This window comes from Oncorhynchus masou, chromosome 33 (genome assembly GCF_036934945.1).
Source record: "Oncorhynchus masou masou isolate Uvic2021 chromosome 33, UVic_Omas_1.1, whole genome shotgun sequence".
Taxonomy (NCBI): Eukaryota; Metazoa; Chordata; class Actinopteri; order Salmoniformes; family Salmonidae; genus Oncorhynchus; species Oncorhynchus masou.
In genome coordinates this window covers 23,730,910-23,748,796 of record NC_088244.1, presented here as the reverse complement: position 1 = coordinate 23,748,796, position 17,887 = coordinate 23,730,910, and the positions used below count along the sequence as shown (strand labels likewise).

The following is a 17,887-nucleotide window of genomic DNA, read 5'->3' as shown; positions in this document are numbered from 1 at the left end:
GCTGCTCTTTAATTATGTTATTTTTTACTTATTTTTCTTAAAACTGCATTGTTGGTGAAGGGCTTGTAAGTAACCATTTCTCAGTAAGGTGACAAATAAGCGCAAGTGACAAATCAAATTTGATTTGATGTTAGTGTAAGAAGGCAGTTCATACAGCAAAGGATGCAGTATTTACATTCCTCCTGCCATTCATAATTTAGTTCGCCCCACCTTACCCCAGAAATGTGAGTCAGTTTTCTAATCAGCATACAGAGAAAATACATAGATGTATGTGTGCCTAAGAGATCCATAAGTGTTTTCCAAAATGGGTTTATATACAAATCATATGCAATAGACATTTTACACCAGTGCAGCAAGCTAGTGGACTCTATATCAAGTACTGTTGAAATCAATTTTATTATTGGGGATATGATGATACCTAGTGGTGATATGGTTGATTTCTCCCTAACCATCATTTTTATCTCCCCCTCGCAGTTCTGTTTGTTGTGATCTGGTAGGCCACTAAAAACTTTCTCCACTTCTTTCCTGTTCAAGAACTACGAGCCAAATGTCAGAGAAGTAGTTGACTAAATAGGCAACGTAGTGAGATATATTTTGTTGTATGCACTTTTTTATGCAATAGTGAGATAATGGCGATGACACATCTAGCTAGATGTGAATTTACGTGTATTGACTATGATTAACTACAGCTAATAAAATATAATTGCAATGAATGAGAGCTGCATCTGTGTATGTGCCGGTGCTAACTTAGCTAGCTCATCAAACAGTATTTTCTTTGTTTTTTTTCTGCACAATGTCACTTATTAGAGGCTTGAATATCATATGAACTCACTGTCCCCACTGGTTATCTAGCTAGCCATGTAGCCAGCAGGGTTGCATCGGTTTCCATTGGACTAGATTAGAGCTTGCTAGCTAGGTAGCTAATGCTGGCTAGCTAGCAAGCTAACACTAGTGTAAAAAATTTATTAAAAAGATATTAACGCAACCATTTCATTTTTTTTTTTTTACATTTCATATAAGAAAATCATTCAATTTAAATACATTCATTAGGCCTTAATCTATGGATTTGACATGACTGGGAATACAGATATGCATCTGTTTGTCTCAGATACTCTACCTTAAAAAAAGGGTAGGGGTGTGGATAAGAAAACCAGTCAGTATGTGTCCACCATTTGCCTCATGCAGCGTGACACATCTCCTTCGAATATAGTTGATCAGGCTGTTGACTGTGGAATGTTGTCCCACTCCTCTTCAATGTCTGTGTGAAGTTGCTGGATATTGGCGGGAACTGGAACACGCTGTTGTACACGTTGATCCAGAGCATCCCAAACATGCTCAACGGGTAACATGTCTGGTGAGTGTACAGGCCATGGAAGTACTGGGACATTTGTCAGCTTCAAGGAATTGTGTACAGATCGTTGCGAAATGGGGCTGTGCATTATCATACTGAAACATGAGGTGATGGCAGTGGATGAATGGCACAACATTGGGCCTCAGGACCTCGGCACGGTATCTCTGTGCATTCAAATTGCCATTGATAAAATTCAGTTGTGTTTGTTGTCTGTAGCTTATGCCTGCCCATACCATAACCCCACCGCCACCATGGAGCACTCTGTTCACAACGTTGATATCAGCAAACCGCTTGCCCACACAATGCCATACACACTTTTTGGCATCTGCCCATTACAGTTGAGTCCGGGATTAATCCGTGAAGAGCACACTTCTCCGGTGTGTCAGTGGCTATCGAAGGTGAGCATTTACCCACTGAAGTCGGTTACGATTCCGAACTGCAGTCAGGTCAAGATTCTGGTGAGGACGACGAGCACATCCCTGAGATGTTTCTGACAGTTTGTGCAGAAATTCTTAGGATGTGCAAACCCACAGTTTCATCAGGGTGGCTGGTCTCAGACAATCCTGCAGCTAAAGAAACCAGATGTGGAGGTCCTGGGCTGGTGTGCTTACATGTGGTCTGCGGTTGTGAGGCCAGTTGGACTTACTGCCAAATTCTTATTGTAGAGAAATGAACATTCAATTCTCTGGCAACAGCTCTGGTGGACGTTCCTGCAGTCAGCATGCCAATTGCACGCTCCCTCAAAACTTGAGAAATCTGTAGCATTGTGTTGTGTGACAAAAATGCACATTTTAGAGTGCCATTTTATTATCCCCAGCACAAGGTGCACCTGTGTAATGATCATGCTGTTTCATCAAGTTCTTGATATGCCACACCTTACAGCTGGATGGATTATCTTTTATTTCAGCTCATGAAACATGCATTTATATATTTTTAGTATAGAACAGTGAGGGTTAGTTCTAAAAACATTTTATAGCGTCACCAGCATGCTAATGTTGATACACCATAGTCGTGGGTCCATAAAATCAAGCAAATGGTACTGAACTCATGTTTTGACATTGTAGTAGCTATTGCTGTTTTGGTAGTTTTTTTGCTTAGCGACATTGCGAATATCATATTTTTGCCTTTTATTTAACTAGCTATGTGTATCTAAGTCCCAAATTCTCTTGAGATACTGTGAGAATTTGTGCACTCACAGATATGAAGCCTCAGAAATAAAAGATCCAGTCACAGATTAGGAGCCACTCCCTTTTTATATCAAATTGTGCACGTGTTGTAGGTTCCCATGGTAATGCCTGTGTTTGTGTGTTAGGTTCCCATGGTAATGACTGTGTACACGTGTTGTAGGTTCCCATGGTAATGCCTGTGTTCGTGTGTTAGGTTCCCATGGTAATGACTGTGTACACGTGTTGTAGGTTCCCATGGTAATGCCTGTGCACGTGTGTTAGGTTCCCATGGTAATGACTGTGTACACGTGTTGTAGGTTCCCATGGTAATGACTGTGTGTGTGTTTTGTAGGTTTCTATGGTAAGGGCTGCATAGAAGCGTGCCAGCTGAATCCGTGTGAGAATGATGCCAAGTGCCACAGGAAGCCCAGCTCATCCCACGGATACATCTGTGACTGTGGAGACAACCACTATGGCCAGTACTGTCAGCACAGGTCAGTCTATCAACTTTACATCAACTGTAGATCAGCACAGGTCAGTGTGTCAACTATACATCAACTTTAAATACATGAATATTATGAACATACTGTCCATCTGTGACTATGGAGACAGGTCAATAAACACTATAACTATACATCAACTTCAGATGACTGAACCCCGTCTATATTACTGAGTCCCAAATGTCTGTGTGTGTTTCTAATGTTAGTAACAGTACATCATAGCAGTACCTGAGATTGTCTGTGTGTGTTTCTAATGTTAGTAACAGTACATCATAACAGTACCTGAGATTGTCTGTGTGTGTTTCTAATGTTAGTAACAGTAAATCATAGCAGTACCTGAGATTGTCTGTGTGTGTTTCTAATGTTAGTAACAGTACGTCATAGCAGTAGCTGAGATTGTCTGTGTGTGTTTCTAATGTTAGTAACAGTACATCATAGCAGTAGCTGAGATTGTCTGTGTGTGTTTCTAATGTTAGTAACAGTACATCATAGCAGTAGCTGAGATTGTCTGTGTGTGTTTCTAATGTTAGTAACAGTACATCATAGCAGTACCTGAGATTGTCTGTGTGTGTTTCTAATGTTAGTAACAGTACATCATAGAAGTACCTGAGATTGTCTGTGTGTGTTTCTAATGTTAGTAACAGTACATCATAGCAGTAGCTGAGATTGTCTGTGTGTGTTTCTAATGTTAGTAACAGTACATCATAGCAGTAGCTGAGATTGTCTGTGTGTGTTTCTAATGTTAGTAACAGTAAATCATAGCAGTACCTGAGATTGTCTGTGTGTGTTTCTAATGTTAGTAACAGTACATCATAGCAGTACCTGAGATTGTCTGTGTGTGTTTCTAATGTTAGTAACAGTACATCATAGCAGTACCTGAGATTGTCTGTGTGTGTTTCTAATGTTAGTAACAGTACATCATAGCAGTACCTGAGATTGGGGTGAGACAGCCGTGTTACAGTGCTCTGCTCTGTCTATCTGTCAATGTGGATTTTGTTGTCTGTGTTTTTCAGCAGATATGCCCTAATCCCCAGGAGAGGATGAGAGGAGACTTAAGTTTCTCTGTGATGATAACACACAGTGTTTATATGTGACCTAGGTGTCACCCCACCCCAATGTGAAATCCCTCCCAGCTTTAGGTCTCACAGATTTGTCACTTCCTAATTTCCCTTTGATCTAGGTACTGTGGCCTATATAGCAGACAGGGACAGAAATTGAGAGAACTACCACTTTTAACGTGTGGTTGTGTGTGCGTGCGTGCCTGTGTAGGATTGACCACCAGTGTCCACGTGGTTGGTGGGGCTCTCCAGCATGTGGGCCCTGCCACTGTAACACCAGTAAAGGATTCGACCCCGACTGCAACAAGACCAGTGGCCACTGCCATTGCAAGGTGACCTGCCCGCCACGACACACACACACACATACAAGCGCGCGCAATCACACATATCTGTAGTAAATACTCTTACTGTTATTCAACTCATATCGCAATCCCAGGCACTGATCCATGCTCTTATATACCTCAGCATCACCCTTACCTACTGTTTTCTAATCCCTGCTTGTGACCCTAATCCTTGATACTGATCCTAACCTGACACTGCTATCAAACAGGCGTTGTCTTATGAGGCATTATCAGCAGCTTCACCTTGTAATCTGAGCAACTCCATTACCCTTAACACTCCTAATGCCCACGGACCCCCCTTATCCCTCATGCCACCCTCCACGCTGTGACCTCATCTTAAATCCTGTTTCAAGGACAGTACAGAAGCTCAGTTTTCTCACAGTATAGTATCATAGTATTATATTGAGTATTGTAATGTAAATGTTGAATTGTTCTAAAATGAGATTTAACATACTGGTGTTTCATACCACCCTGCATACCACTGCTGGCTTGCTTCTGAAGCTAAGCAGGCTTGGTCTTGGTCAGTTCCTGGATGGGAGACCAGATGCTGCTGGAGGTGGTGTTGGAGGGCCAGTAGGATGCACTCTTTCCTCTGGTCTAAAAACATATCCTAATGCCCCAGTGCAGTGATTGGGGACACTGCCCTGTGTAGGGTGCTGTCTTTCGGATGGGATGTTAAACAGGTGTCCTGATTCTCTGAGGTCATTAAAGATCCCATGGCACTTATTGTAAGAGTAGGGCTGTTAACCCCGGTGTCCTGGCTAAATTCCCAATCTGGCCCTCAAACCATCACGGTCACCTAATAATCCCCAGTTTACAATTGGCTCATTCATCCCCCTCCTCTCCCCTGTAACTATTCCCCAGGTTGTTGCTGCAAATAAGAATGTGTTCTCAGTCAACTTACCTGGTAAAATAACAGATAAAAAAACATTTCTAAAAGCCCACCTGACAATATTGTTTTGTGTTTGTCTGTCCATGTCTCTGTATGTCTCTCTTTTTCTCTCTAAATCCTTCTCTTTTCTGTCAATCTATCCGCTTTCATCTTCCCCTCTCTCATTTTCATGTTGATGTGTGCTCATTTGTGTATCTGTCTGTGTGCATCTATGTACATGTATATGCCTGTATATGTATGTGACTTTGCTATGTCTGTTCTTTGTGTATTTGGATGTGGTTGTCTTTGGTCTGAATGTTATGTCTACATGTGTTTGGGTGTATATCTGTTTCTGTTGTGTCTATATCTCTGTATATGTGTGTCTCTCTGTGTACCTGTCTCTGTGTATATATCTGTGTGTGTCAGGAGTTCCACTACCACCTGCAGGGCAGTGACTCCTGCCTGCCCTGTGACTGCTACCCTGTGGGCTCCTTCTCCCGGTCATGTGACCCAGAGAGTGGCCAGTGCCAGTGTCGGGCTGGTGTGATTGGTCGACAGTGCAACATGTGCGACAACCCCTTCGCTGAAGTCACACAGAAGGGCTGCGAAGGTGAGACCGAGGGGATTCCTCTCCTCCTACCTGTGATCTTCTCTTTCTCTTTTCCTCTCATGTCTTCTCTCTCATCTTCTCTGTGCTTCTCTGATTCACTCATTTTCCCTGCTGTAAGACTCCTTCTCTCTCAAAAACATCTCCCCCTTGTCAAACCTCTCTCCTCTCAAACTAGTATGAGATTTTCATTGCCTTCATACACAGGTTTTATTTTGATTCATAGTCTTGTCCCCCTGTTTCTCTCTCTCTCTGTTAGTCATCTATGACGGCTGTCCTAAGACCATCACCCTGGGTATCTGGTGGCCCAGGACGAAGTTCAACCTGCCAGCAGCCGTGCCCTGTCCTAAAGGATCCGTGGGTCAGTCCCTCAACACTCTACACTTTCTCTGTAGTTATATGAACCGTAACTCAGTAAAGTCTTTGACATGGTTGCATTTATATTTTTGTACAGTATACTGTATATTTCCTGAATCTTCCACAGATGGAAAGATGATAACATCTCCCATTAGAAGACTCATGATCTATACTGACTATAGGCAGATAAACGCCCCATTCCTTTGAAACCTAGTATCTGTGTTTGATTGTATCCCCTGTGCTGCTTTTTACTGTTGTGGATGTATTATACAAGTATTAGTGTCTGTGTCTGTTCTCTCCAGGTGCTGCTATCAGACACTGTGATGTGGAGAGGGGCTGGCTGGAGCCGGATCTCTACAACTGTACCTCTCCTCCCTTTGTGGAGCTCAATGCAGCAGTAAGAATACTCTACTACCCCATTGCTCATACTGGTTGGAACTGAACAATACGGAATGGTGTCTAACATAGTGTGTGTGTGTGTGTGTGTGTGTGTGTGTGTGTGTGTGTGTGTGTGTGTGTGTGTGTGTGTGTGTGTGTGTGTGTGTGTGTGTGTGTGTGTGTGTGTGTGTGTGTGTGTGTGTGTGTATAGCTGGAGTCGGTTGAGCGGAATGAGACAGAGCTCAGCACCATCATGGAGAAGAAACTGGCCCACCAGCTCCGTGATGTCACCGAGGCCACACCCCGTCTCTATGGCAATGACCTCCAGATTGCCGAGCGGCTACTGTCCCGCCTGTTGACCTTCGAGAGTCTGCAAACGGGCTTCGGCCTGACTGCCACCCAGGACGCACACTTCAACGAGGTGAGGGTTGCCTGGCAACACGCTCATAAAACCTTTTAGTGGAGTTTGGAAAATGTAGTCACTGTTTTATTAGATTGTGTGTGTAGGAACTGAATCTCCCTCTCCCCCTCCCTCTCCAGAATGTTCTGCAGGGCTGCAGTGCGGTGCTGGGTCCAGGCAGTGCAAGTTTATGGCGAGGCCAGATCCAGGCCCAGGGAGGGGCAGGAGGGCTGGCTGATCTGCTGGAACAGTATGCCCAGACCCTGGCCCAGAACATGAAGCTCACCTATCTGAACCCCGTGGCTCTGGTCGCCCCCAACATCGGTGAGCCCCCCCCCCCCCCCCCAGGACAGAACCATCTGCTCTCTTACCCTTCATGGAGTGGGATCAGTTCATTGTGTCAAATGAGGTCTACCTTTCTGTATTGAGTGGTTGTTCCTGCTTTATTTGGTCAAGTAGTCAATCCATGCAAGTGTGTAGCCCTCGTCCTTTTCCTGTGTAAAAACGAAGGAGAGAACCCTGTTCACAGCAGTGCATGTAGAGATCCAGGGTTGGTTTTGCCCTGTTCACAGCAGTGCATGTAGAGATCCAGGGTTGGTTTTGCCCTGTTCACAGCAGTGCATGTAGAGATCCAGGGTTGGTTTTGGCAGGAACATTCTGTATAAATATCAAAAACAAGTGTAAAAACTACACACTGATGACAGACGACCGACCTTGACTTTAATACTTGTTTTATTGCTGAGTAGTGAACAACAACATTGTTCATCAGGTTATTTTTGTTATGTTGTGTGGTATAACCTGGAGTCATGGACTGTGTGTATGCTCGTGTTTCAGTAATGAACCTGGACCGTGTTGAGAACCACACCCACGTGCGCAGACGTTTCCCTCGCTACCACAGCCCTCTGTTCCGCGGCCAGGCTCTCTGGGACCCCCACACACATGTGGTGTTGCCCCCTGCTGCTCTGGTGCCACAACGACACCAACGTAAGGAGAACACACACATACACGACAGCCACTGAAACACACAAGCACACATACTGTACACACACACACACAAGCACATGCGCCTACCTACCTTATGTCACTCCTCTTATGCCTTGTGCATTTCCCAGTTTCAGCTTCACAGAACACAGCTCCTGCCCCTGTCAGTATGTTGGCCAATCAGACGGAAGACTATGCTGCAGCCAGGCATTCTGTTTCGCTACTGGAGCCGCCTGTCACCATTGTCATCATGTTGATCTATCGTAGCCTTGGAGCAGCACTCCCCCCCAAGTACCACACTGACCGACGAGGAGTCAGGTGTGTGTGTACTGTATGTGCCTGCCCTCCAGTGTCTGTCTCTCTCATGACATCTGGTTTACCAGGAGTGTGTATTTGTGACTGTTTATTTATGTTTTCATTGGACTTTTCAAAGCACAGCATTGGAATTGTGCCAAAAGTATTGTGTGTTTGGTGAATCATAAAACAGTGTTAGGGCTATTAAGTCTGTCCTACTAAATCAAATGATCTCTCTCCCTCTCCCCTCTCTCCTCTGTCACTCCTCCTCTCCGTTAGACTCCCCAGACATCCAGTGATGAACTCTCCAGTGGTCAGTGTGTCCATCTACAACAACCAGACGTTTGTCGGGGGTCCTCTGGACTCGCCCCTGCTGCTGGAGTTCCGCCTGCTGGAGACCACCAACCGCAGCAAGCCCCTGTGTGTCCAGTGGAACCACAGCAGCCCGTGAGAAGAGCTTTACATGACTTGAGGGGGCTTGTGCTCTATGGGAAATAGATACTGTCAGCTGGGAGTTGCAGTGTGTTTGATGACGTTATCTTTCTCTCACTCAACCCATCTCTTTTCTTCATCCTGACATTCTCCCACCCACCTTTTCTCTCCCCCTATCCGCTCCTTCTCTCTCTCTCACTCTGACGCTCTCTCTCTGTCTCTCTCACCCCACCCCCCTCTCTCTACAGGTTGGAGGTGGGAGGTTGCTGGACAGTGAGGGACTGCATCGTAGTATACAGGAACACGTCCCACGTGCGTTGCCAGTGTCAGAGGCTGGGCACCTTTGGTGTCCTGATGGACAGCTCCCAGAGAGAACAGCTGGAGGGGGATCTGGAGACCCTGGCCCTGGTCACCTACTTCTCCCTGTCTGTGTCCATGCTGGCCCTGCTGCTCACCGTCCTGGTGCTGTCCTGCCTCCGGGGCCTCAAGTCCAACACCCGCTCCATCCATTCCAACATGGCCGCCGCCATGCTGCTCTCTGAGCTCGTCTTCCTGCTCGGCATCAACCAGACCGAGCAGCAGGTATGTGTGGGTGGGTAGGTTACGTGTGTGTGTGTGTGTGTGGGTGGAAGGGGGGGGCTATGTGTGTTCATGAGCATGGGTGTGTGTGCAACCAGCCAAGATGGCACAGTATGCATTGGTATGTTCAACAACTGTTCCAACTGTGTTCCAACAGTGTATCGTATGTACAGTAGCAGTATGTTATATCATTGTCTTCAATGACCTTTAATATCCATGTATTATTTTTAACTAGCTAATCTACACAGTTTGGATCATTTCCAGTCAAATTGACTGAAAGGTTTTTCTGTTTGAGTGGGTGGACAAAATGTCTGGCTGGGTGCACACTGCCTTGGTGTTCATTGGTGTTTTGCACTGTGATGCTGACAGTATAACACCAGGTTTCATACGTTCTCTCTCCCAGTAAAAGTTTTCGAACTGGTCTGAAAGCCAAAGGCCTTAAACAAATTTCGGCCAAACTCACCAATAGAAGCCCAATGGGCAAATAGTCACTGAACTCGTCTACAGACCCATATGAATACATTGAAAGTTGTCATAACATAATCTCTATACATGGCTCTGACTGTCCTCTCTCTCTCTGTTAGTTCCTGTGTACGGTGGTGGCCATCCTGCTGCACTATTTGTTCATGGCCACGTTTGCCTGGCTGTTTGTGGAGGGACTCCATATCTACCGCATGCAGACAGAGGCTCGCAACATCAACTACGGAGCCATGAGGTTCTACTATGCCATCGGATGGGGCGTGCCTGCCATCATCACAGGTACACACACACACACACACACACACACACACACACACACACACACACACACACACACACACACACACACACACACACACACACACACACAGTTCCCTACAGAGACCTGTTTTAGAATGGATTTCACTGATACCAGTAAGAACACAAAGTGAAACACACATCTTACTCTCTGTGTTCAGGTTTGGCGGTAGGGCTGGATCCTGAGGGCTATGGAAACCCAGACTTCTGCTGGATCTCCATCTACGACAAACTCATCTGGAGCTTCGCTGGACCCATCGCTATCGTCATCCTGGTACTGTCTCCCTCTCACTCTGTGTCAGTCACTTAGTTTGCCTCTATAGCTCTAGTTCTGTGTCAGTCACTTTGTTTGCCTCTATAGCTCTAGTTCTGTGTCAGTCACTTAGTTTGCCTCTATACCTCTAGTTCTGTGTCAGTCACTTAGTTTGCCTCTATAGCTCTAGTTCTGTGTCAGACATTTTGTTTGCCTCTATACCTCTAGTTCTGTGTCAGTCACTTAGTTTGCCTCTATAGCTCTAGTTCTGTGTCAGTCACTTAGTTTGCCCCTATACCTCTAGTTCTGTGTCAGTCACTTAGTTTGCCTCTATAGCTCTAGTTCTGTGTCAGTCACTTTGTTTGCCTCTATACCTCTAGTTCTGTGTCAGTCACTTTGTTTGCCTCTATAGCTCTAGTTCTGTGTCAGTCACTTAGTTTGCCTCTATACCTCTATACCTCTAGTTCTGTGTCAGTCACTTAGTTTGCCTCTATACCTCTAGTTCTGTGTCAGTCACTTTGTTTGCCTCTATACCTCTAGTTCTGTGTCAGTCACTTAGTTTGCCTCTATACCTCTAGTTCTGTGTCAGTCACTTAGTTTGCCTCTATAGTTCTGTAGTTCTAGTTTGATCTAGTCTCATGTCTGCCTCATTGCTGTCTCTTTGTTGCAGATGAATGGTGGGATGTTTCTGCTTGTGGCTCGCATGTCCTGCAACCCCTCCCAGAAAGAGACCAAGAAACTACCTGTGATGTGAGTATCCCAGAGAGGTTGAACATATTACACATAAATGGCCGGGTTCTGCTGAATACAATTATATTGCACTAATACAGTAAAGCTTTAAATCCAGCCATTAAAGCTTTTTTGAGAAAGAACCTCTCTGTCTCTCTCACTGTTTGACAAGCTCTCTCTCTTTTTTCCTTTCCCTTCTGTCTCTCCAGAGCCACTATACGCGGTGCCATCCTCCTGCTGCTCCTGGCCACCTCTACCTGGTTCTTTGGGCTGATGGCTGTCAACAACAGCATTCTGGCCTTCCACTATATCTTCATTGTACTATGCTTACTGCAGGTACTGACCCTGTCTGGTGTGTGTGTGTGTGTGTGTGTTATTAGACTGTGTGAGTTGCGTTATCGTCCTGGTGAGTACTTGGTGTTAATGTATACATTCCCCTCCTCCCAGGGTCTTGCTATGTTCCTGGTATTCACGGTGCTGAACGCGGAGGTGCAGGAGGTCTGGAAGTTGTCATGTCTGGGCAAGAAGAGCCCCGACGAGGACGCACCTAGAGCCCCACAGATCCCTGTGAGCATTCACCCCCCCCCTCCCCCCACACACACACACACACACACAAAGCCCACTACACCAACAAGGAACCCATCTACCCACCCATCCACTGTACATCATCTGGCCCCATTCTACCACACACATCACCACCCCAATCCAAATCAGCACACCCTGGTCTTCCCTTAACATGATCCCCTCAGGGCTCTTCACTTGACCCACATTCCACAATGCACTGTGCTTAGCCTGCTGTCTTTACAATTGTTCTATACCACTGACTCATCTGGGGAATGATTGTTGCTGTTTGCTCTGACTAATTCAGATTCCACTAGCGCAGTATGACCAAGAATGTTGATGTGTGCTCTAGTCCTGAATGTATTTTTCAATACGTGTGTGTTTTGTGTCAAGGGTCAGAACCCCTACAACAATGCATCGTTGCTGGAGCAGAGCGGGCTGCACCGCATCACCCTCGGGGCCTCCACCATCTCCTCTGTCAGCAGCGCTCGGTCAGTAAGCCATCTGAGATGCACAGGATCTGTGAGACTGAAATATGTAGTGGCAGTTTCCCAGACACAGATTCCGCTTAGTCCTGGGCTAAAAGCTATTTCAATGGAGATTCTCCATCAACCATGCTTTTAAGTCCAGGCTCAGTCAGAGGCTGGGAAACCAGCTCATTGTGTACATGTACTGCAGACTTCCACTGCTTGTAAATAAGGTTTATATGGAGCCTGGTTACTGTAGTGACCAGTCCAGTGTCTCAGTTTGTGTGATGTCATGTGTAAATGATCTGGTTAACACCTCCTCTCCTCCCACAGAGAGAACCTGCTGGCCCGCCAGACTTTGGAACACAATCTGGGACAATCTGGAGCTACAGACCTGGACGTGGCTATGTTCCATAGAGACAGAGGTACCCACTGGTACACACACACACACATGCGCACAAACAAACACACACGCAGGCAGTCTTGCCCACGTGTGCACACGTGCATTGTAATAGAAATACACACATTCATAAACACTCAACAAGGGTTTTAATACTGTATACAATACACTTAAAATGACAACAAATGTACATGGCCACTTTTAAGTTTTTATTGGTGACTGACTGATAACTGGTTCTATAACCTCGCTCTCTCTCTCTCTTGCTCCCTCCCTCTCGCTCTGTCGTTCTCTTTCCCTCTCGCTCTCTCTCTCTCTTGCTCCCTCCCTCTCGTTCTCTCTTTCTCTCTCTCTCTGTCGTTCTCTTTCCCTCCCTCTCTCCCCCTCTCTCTCTCTCTCTGTCGTTCTGTCTTTCCCTCCCTCTCTCTCTCTCTCTCTCTCTCTCTGTCGTTCTGTCTTTCCCTCCCTCCCTCCCTCCCTCCCTCCCTCTCTCTCTCTCTTTCTCTCTCTCTCTCTCTCTGTCATTCTGTCTTTCCCTACCTCTCTCTCTCCCTCTGTCCTGTCTTTCTCTGTTGTTCTGTCTTTCCCTCCCTCTCTCTCTCTCTGTCGTTCTGTCTTTCCCTCTCTCTCTCTCTCTCTCTCTCTCTCTGTCGTTCTGTCTTTCTCTCCCTCTCTCTCTCTCTCTCTGTCATTTTCTTTCCCTCCCTCTCTCTCTCTCTCTGTCGTTCTCTTTCCCTCCCTCTCTCTCTCTGTCGTTCTGTCTTTCCCTCCCTCTCTCCCTCTCTCTCTCTCTCTCTCCATCTTTCCCTCTCTCTCTCCCTCTCTCCCTCTCTCTCTCTGTCTTTCCCTCCCGCTCTCCCTCTCTCTCTGTTGTTCTGTCTTTCCATCCCTCTCTCTCTCTCTCTCTCTGTCGTTCTGTCTTTCCCTCCCTCTCTCTCTCTCTGTTGTTCTGTCTTTCTCTGTCGTTCTCTTTCCCTCTCTCTCTCTCTCTCTCTCTCTCAATCTCTGTCGTTCTCTTTCCCTCCCTCCCTCTCTCTCTCTCTGTCGTTCTCTTTTCCTCTCTCTCTCTGTCGTTCTCTTTCCCTCTCTCTCTCTCTGTCGTTCTGTCATTCTCTCTCTCTCTCTCTGTCTTTCCCTCTTTCTCTCTCTCTCTCTCTCTCTCTGTCGTTCTGTCTTTCTCTCCCTCTCTCTCTCTCCCTGTCGTTCTGTCTTTCCCTCCCTCTCTCTCTCTCTCTCTCTCTCTCTCTCTCTCTGTCTTTCCCTCCCTCCCTCTCTCTCTCTCTCCCTCCCTCTCTCTCTCTGTCTTTCCCTCCCTCTCTCTCTCTCTCTCGGTCGTTCTGTCTTTCCCTCTCTGTCTTTCCCTCTCTCTCTCTCTCTCTCTGTCGTTCTGTCTTTCCCTCCCTCTCTCTCTCTCTCTCTCTCTGTCTTTCCCTCCCTCTCTCTCTCTCTCTCTGTCGTTCTGTCTTTCCCTCCCTCTCTCCCCCTCCCCCTCTCTCTCTCTCTCTGTCGTTCTGTCTTTCCCTCCCTCTCTCCCTCTCTGTCTTTCCCTCCCTCTCTCCCTCTCTCTCTGTCGTTCTGTCTTTCCATCCCTCTCTCTCTCTCTCTCTCTCTGTCGTTCTGTCTTTCCCTCCCTCCCTCCCTCCCTCCCTCCCTCCCTCCCTCCCTCCCTCCCTCCCTCTCTCTGTCGTTCCCTCTCTCTCTCTCTCTCTGTCGTTCCCTCCCTCTCTCTCTCTCTCTGTCGTTCTGTCTTTCCATCCCTCTCTCTCTCTCTCTCTCTCTCTGTCGTTCTGTCTTTCCCTCCCTCTCTCTCTCTCTGTCGTTCTCTCTTTCCCTCCCTCTTGCTCTCTATCGTTCTCTTTCCCTCTCTCTCTCTCTCTGTCGTTCTCTTTCCCTCTCTCTCTCTCTGTCGTTCTCTTTCCCTCTCTCTCTCTGTCGTTCTGTGATTCTCTCTCTCTCTCTCTCTCTGTCTTTCTCTCTCTCTCTCTCTCTGTCGTTCTGTCTTTCTCTCCCTCTCTCTCTCTCCCTATCGTTCTGTCTCTCTCTCTCTCTCTGTCTTTCCCTCCCTCTCTCTCTCTTTCTCTCTGTCTTTCCCTCTCTCTCTCTCTGTCTTTCCCTCCCTCTCTCTCTCTCTCTGTCGTTCTGTCTTTCCCTCTCTGTCTTTCTCTCTCTCTCTCTGTCGTCCTGTCTTTCCCTCTCTCTCTATCTGTCGTTCTGTCTTTCCCTCCCTCCCTCCCTCTCTCTGTCGTTCCCTCTCTCCCTCTCTCTCTCTCTGTCGTTCCCTCCCTCTCTCTCTCTCTCTCTGTCGTTCTGTCTTTCTCTGTCGTTCTGTCTTTCCCTCTCTCTCTCTCTCTCTCTCTCTCTCTGTCGTTCTGTCTTTCCCTCCCTCTCTCTCTCTCTGTCGTTTTCTCTTTCCCTCCCTCTCGCTCTCTGTCGTTCTCTTTCCCTCTCTCTCTCTCTGTCGTTCTCTTTCCCTCTCTCTCTCTCTCTGTCGTTCTGTGATTCTCTCTCTCTCTCTGTCTTTCCCTCTTTCCCTCTCTCTCTCTCTCTCTCTCTGTCGTTCTGTCTTTCTCTCCCTCTCTCTCTCTCTCTCTCTGTCTTTCCCTCCCTCTCTCTCTCTCTCTCTCTCTGTCTTTCCCTCTCTCTCTCTCTCTCTGTCTTTCCCTCCCTCTCTCTCTCTCTCTCTCTCTGTCGTTCTGTCTTTCCCTCTCTGTATTTCTCTCTCTCTCTCTCGCTGTCGTCCTGTCTTTCCCTCTCTCTCTATCTGTCGTTCTCTTTCCCTCCCTCTCTCTCTCTCTCTCTCTCTCTGTCTTTCCCTCCCTCCATCCCTCTCTCTCTCTCTGTCGTTCTGTCTTTCCCTCCCTCTCTCCCTCTCTCTGTCGTTCTGTCTTTCCCTCCCTCTCTCTCTCTCTCTCTCTCTCTCTCTCTGTCGTTCTGTCTTTCCCTCCCTCTCTCTCTCTCTCTGTCGTTTTGTTTTTCCCTCCCTCCCTCCCCCCTCTCTCTCCCTCTCTCTCTACCTCTCTCTCTCTGTCATTCTGTCTTTCCCTCCCTCTCTCTCTCTCTCTCTCTGTCGTTTTGTCTTTCCCTCCCTCCCTCTCTCTCTCTCTCTCTCTCTCTCATTCTTTCCCTCCCTCCCTCCCTCCCTCCCTCTCTCTCTACCTCTCTCTCTGTCGTTCTGTCTTTCCCTCCCTCTCTCTCGTTTTGTCTTTCCCTCCCTCCCCCTCTCTCTCTCTCTCGCTCTCATTCTTTCCCTCCCTCCCTCCCTCCCTCCCTCCCTCCCTCCCTCCCTCTCTCTCTACCTCTCTCTCTGTCGTTCTGTCTTTCCCTCCCTCTCTCTCGTTTTGTCTTTCCCTCCCTCCCCCTCTCTCTCGCTCTCATTCTTTCCCTCCCTCCCTCCCTCCCTCCCTCCCTCCCTCCCTCCCTCCCTCCCTCCCTCTCTGTCATTTTGTCTTTCCCTCTCTCCCTCCCTCTCTCTCTCCCTCTCTCTCGTTCCGTCTTTCCCTCTCTCTCTCTCTCTCTCTCTCTCTCTGTCATTCTGTCTTTCCTCTCAGGTGAGGACTCAGACACAGACTCAGATGTCTCTTTGGAAGGGGAACGTAGTCTCTCCATCCCCTCCTCCGAGAGTGAGGACAACGTTCGTCTCCGTGGACGCATCCAGCGGCGTTTCAAACGCACCAATCACAGCGAGCGGCTGCTTACTGAGCCCACCCACAATAGCACCAAAGGTACACACAGACGCTAAGAAAATGTCAGACTGATAGACTCATAGATTCACAAATGAATACATACAGATGTTGTAAATGTCAGAAACCGATATCCATAAATCAATAAAAATCCTTAGCCATTTACATGTCACTTCGACAAAACATGATCTCATATTGGATACAGTTGTGATTTATTTTGAATTGTTGGCCATTGGCGATTGTCCATCTTTGTGTGTCAGACCTGGATGGCAATGACCTGCTCTCCTATTGGCCAGCGCTGGAGGAGTGCGAGGTCCACTCCCTGCAGAAGTGGGGCTCAGAGCGCCGCCTAGGGGCTGACTACAGCAAGGATGGCTCCAACAACAACCAGCCTGACGCAGCGCTGACTAGCGGGGACGAGAACGGCCTGACGGGACAGCCCAGCCGTCACCGCAAGGGTGAGTCACAACCTCAGTTGGACCAGATGATACTATTTTGGTCTGTGGGGTTATCAATGGTTGACTTTGGAGTGCTGATGACCGGCATTTATTACCAATGGGTTCCACATACAGATTCATGTAGACTCAAAGGCCAAAATACATACACATGATTAACCTTTTCTCTCTTCTCATCTCTCCCTGCTGTCTCAGGCATCCTGAAGAACCGTATTGGCTGTCCGCCGGCCCTGCAGGGTCTCTCCACCATGGGCCGGGTCCCCAGCGATCTCTCCTGGTACCGCACCTCCACCCTGGGCCACAGGGGCGTCCCGGCAGCCTCCTACGGCCGCATGTACAGTGGGACAGGCTCCCTGTCTGGCACGGGCTCCTTGTCCCAGCCCGCCTCACGCTACTCTTCCAGGGAGCACCTGGACTCTCTGGCTCGCCGCCAGTTCTCCAGAGACCCCCTGGGCCGCCAGGTTGGAGGAGGGTCCCAGAACCGCCTGGACCGCCAGGGCTCCCGGGACAACCTGGACCTGCTCCCCCGCCGCCGTGAGCCGGGGCTGGACAGAGCCTCCAGGGAGAACCTGAGCAGCTCCAGAGATAGGCTGGACATCCAGCAGCACAGCGCCCATGCCTCCCAGGAGGACTTGAGTGGGAATGGAGGTGTGGAGCCGAGTCTGGGGGGGTCGCGCTCCCAGCTCAACAACCTGATGCAACGCCAGGCCTCCTCTCGTGAACACCTGGGAGGAGCGCTAATGAGCAGCCACTCCCGCCAGCAGCTGGAGGGCAATGGGGGCGGTGGGGGGACTCAGACCCAGCCCTGCAGGGAGTGGCTGCGCACACTGCCCCCGCGTCAGCCCTCGCACCCTGACCAGCCCCCACCCTCCCCCCCTCCCCCCCCAATCAGCGAGGAACCCCAGGAATCCCCCCTACCCCGTCGCGGCCGGCTGGACTCTGCTCCCCCATGTAGGTACCCCCTCCCTTCCCTCGGCGCACCCCCCAGCCGCCACCCGTCCAGTGAGCACCTGGACATCCTGTCCTCCATCTTGGCCTCCTTCAGCTCTTCTGTGCTCACCCCCCCAGACCCCTCATCTGCACAGGGACCCTCCCCCTCCCCGCCCCACTCCGCCACCTCCCACAGCATCTCTGAGGTTTCCCCAGACTCTGAGTAAGTCCTAAACTCAATCACTCACTCACCTTCATCTACCTGCTTCCTTTTCTCTTCACACTCCTGCTCTGCTCTCTTTATCTCTCTATCCTCACGCATC

The 17,887-nt window shown here is 48.4% G+C and overlaps 1 protein-coding gene across 1 annotated transcript in view; it reads left to right on the top strand.

The window, feature by feature from the left end:
• The window catches only part of LOC135528068 (cadherin EGF LAG seven-pass G-type receptor 3-like), a 52,047-nt gene that overhangs the window by 32,228 nt on the left and 1,932 nt on the right, over positions 1-17,887 (top strand). The window contains 21 exon segments of the mRNA XM_064956840.1: positions 2,870-3,011; positions 4,287-4,407; positions 5,714-5,897; positions 6,154-6,255; positions 6,554-6,648; positions 6,841-7,050; positions 7,170-7,353; positions 7,864-8,013; positions 8,142-8,328; positions 8,584-8,751; positions 8,985-9,318; positions 9,900-10,074; positions 10,254-10,366; positions 11,016-11,095; positions 11,284-11,410; positions 11,522-11,641; positions 12,029-12,126; positions 12,436-12,527; positions 16,048-16,221; positions 16,440-16,637; positions 16,830-17,787. Coding sequence (XP_064812912.1) covers positions 2,870-3,011; positions 4,287-4,407; positions 5,714-5,897; positions 6,154-6,255; positions 6,554-6,648; positions 6,841-7,050; positions 7,170-7,353; positions 7,864-8,013; positions 8,142-8,328; positions 8,584-8,751; positions 8,985-9,318; positions 9,900-10,074; positions 10,254-10,366; positions 11,016-11,095; positions 11,284-11,410; positions 11,522-11,641; positions 12,029-12,126; positions 12,436-12,527; positions 16,048-16,221; positions 16,440-16,637; positions 16,830-17,787 — 4,012 coding nt within the window.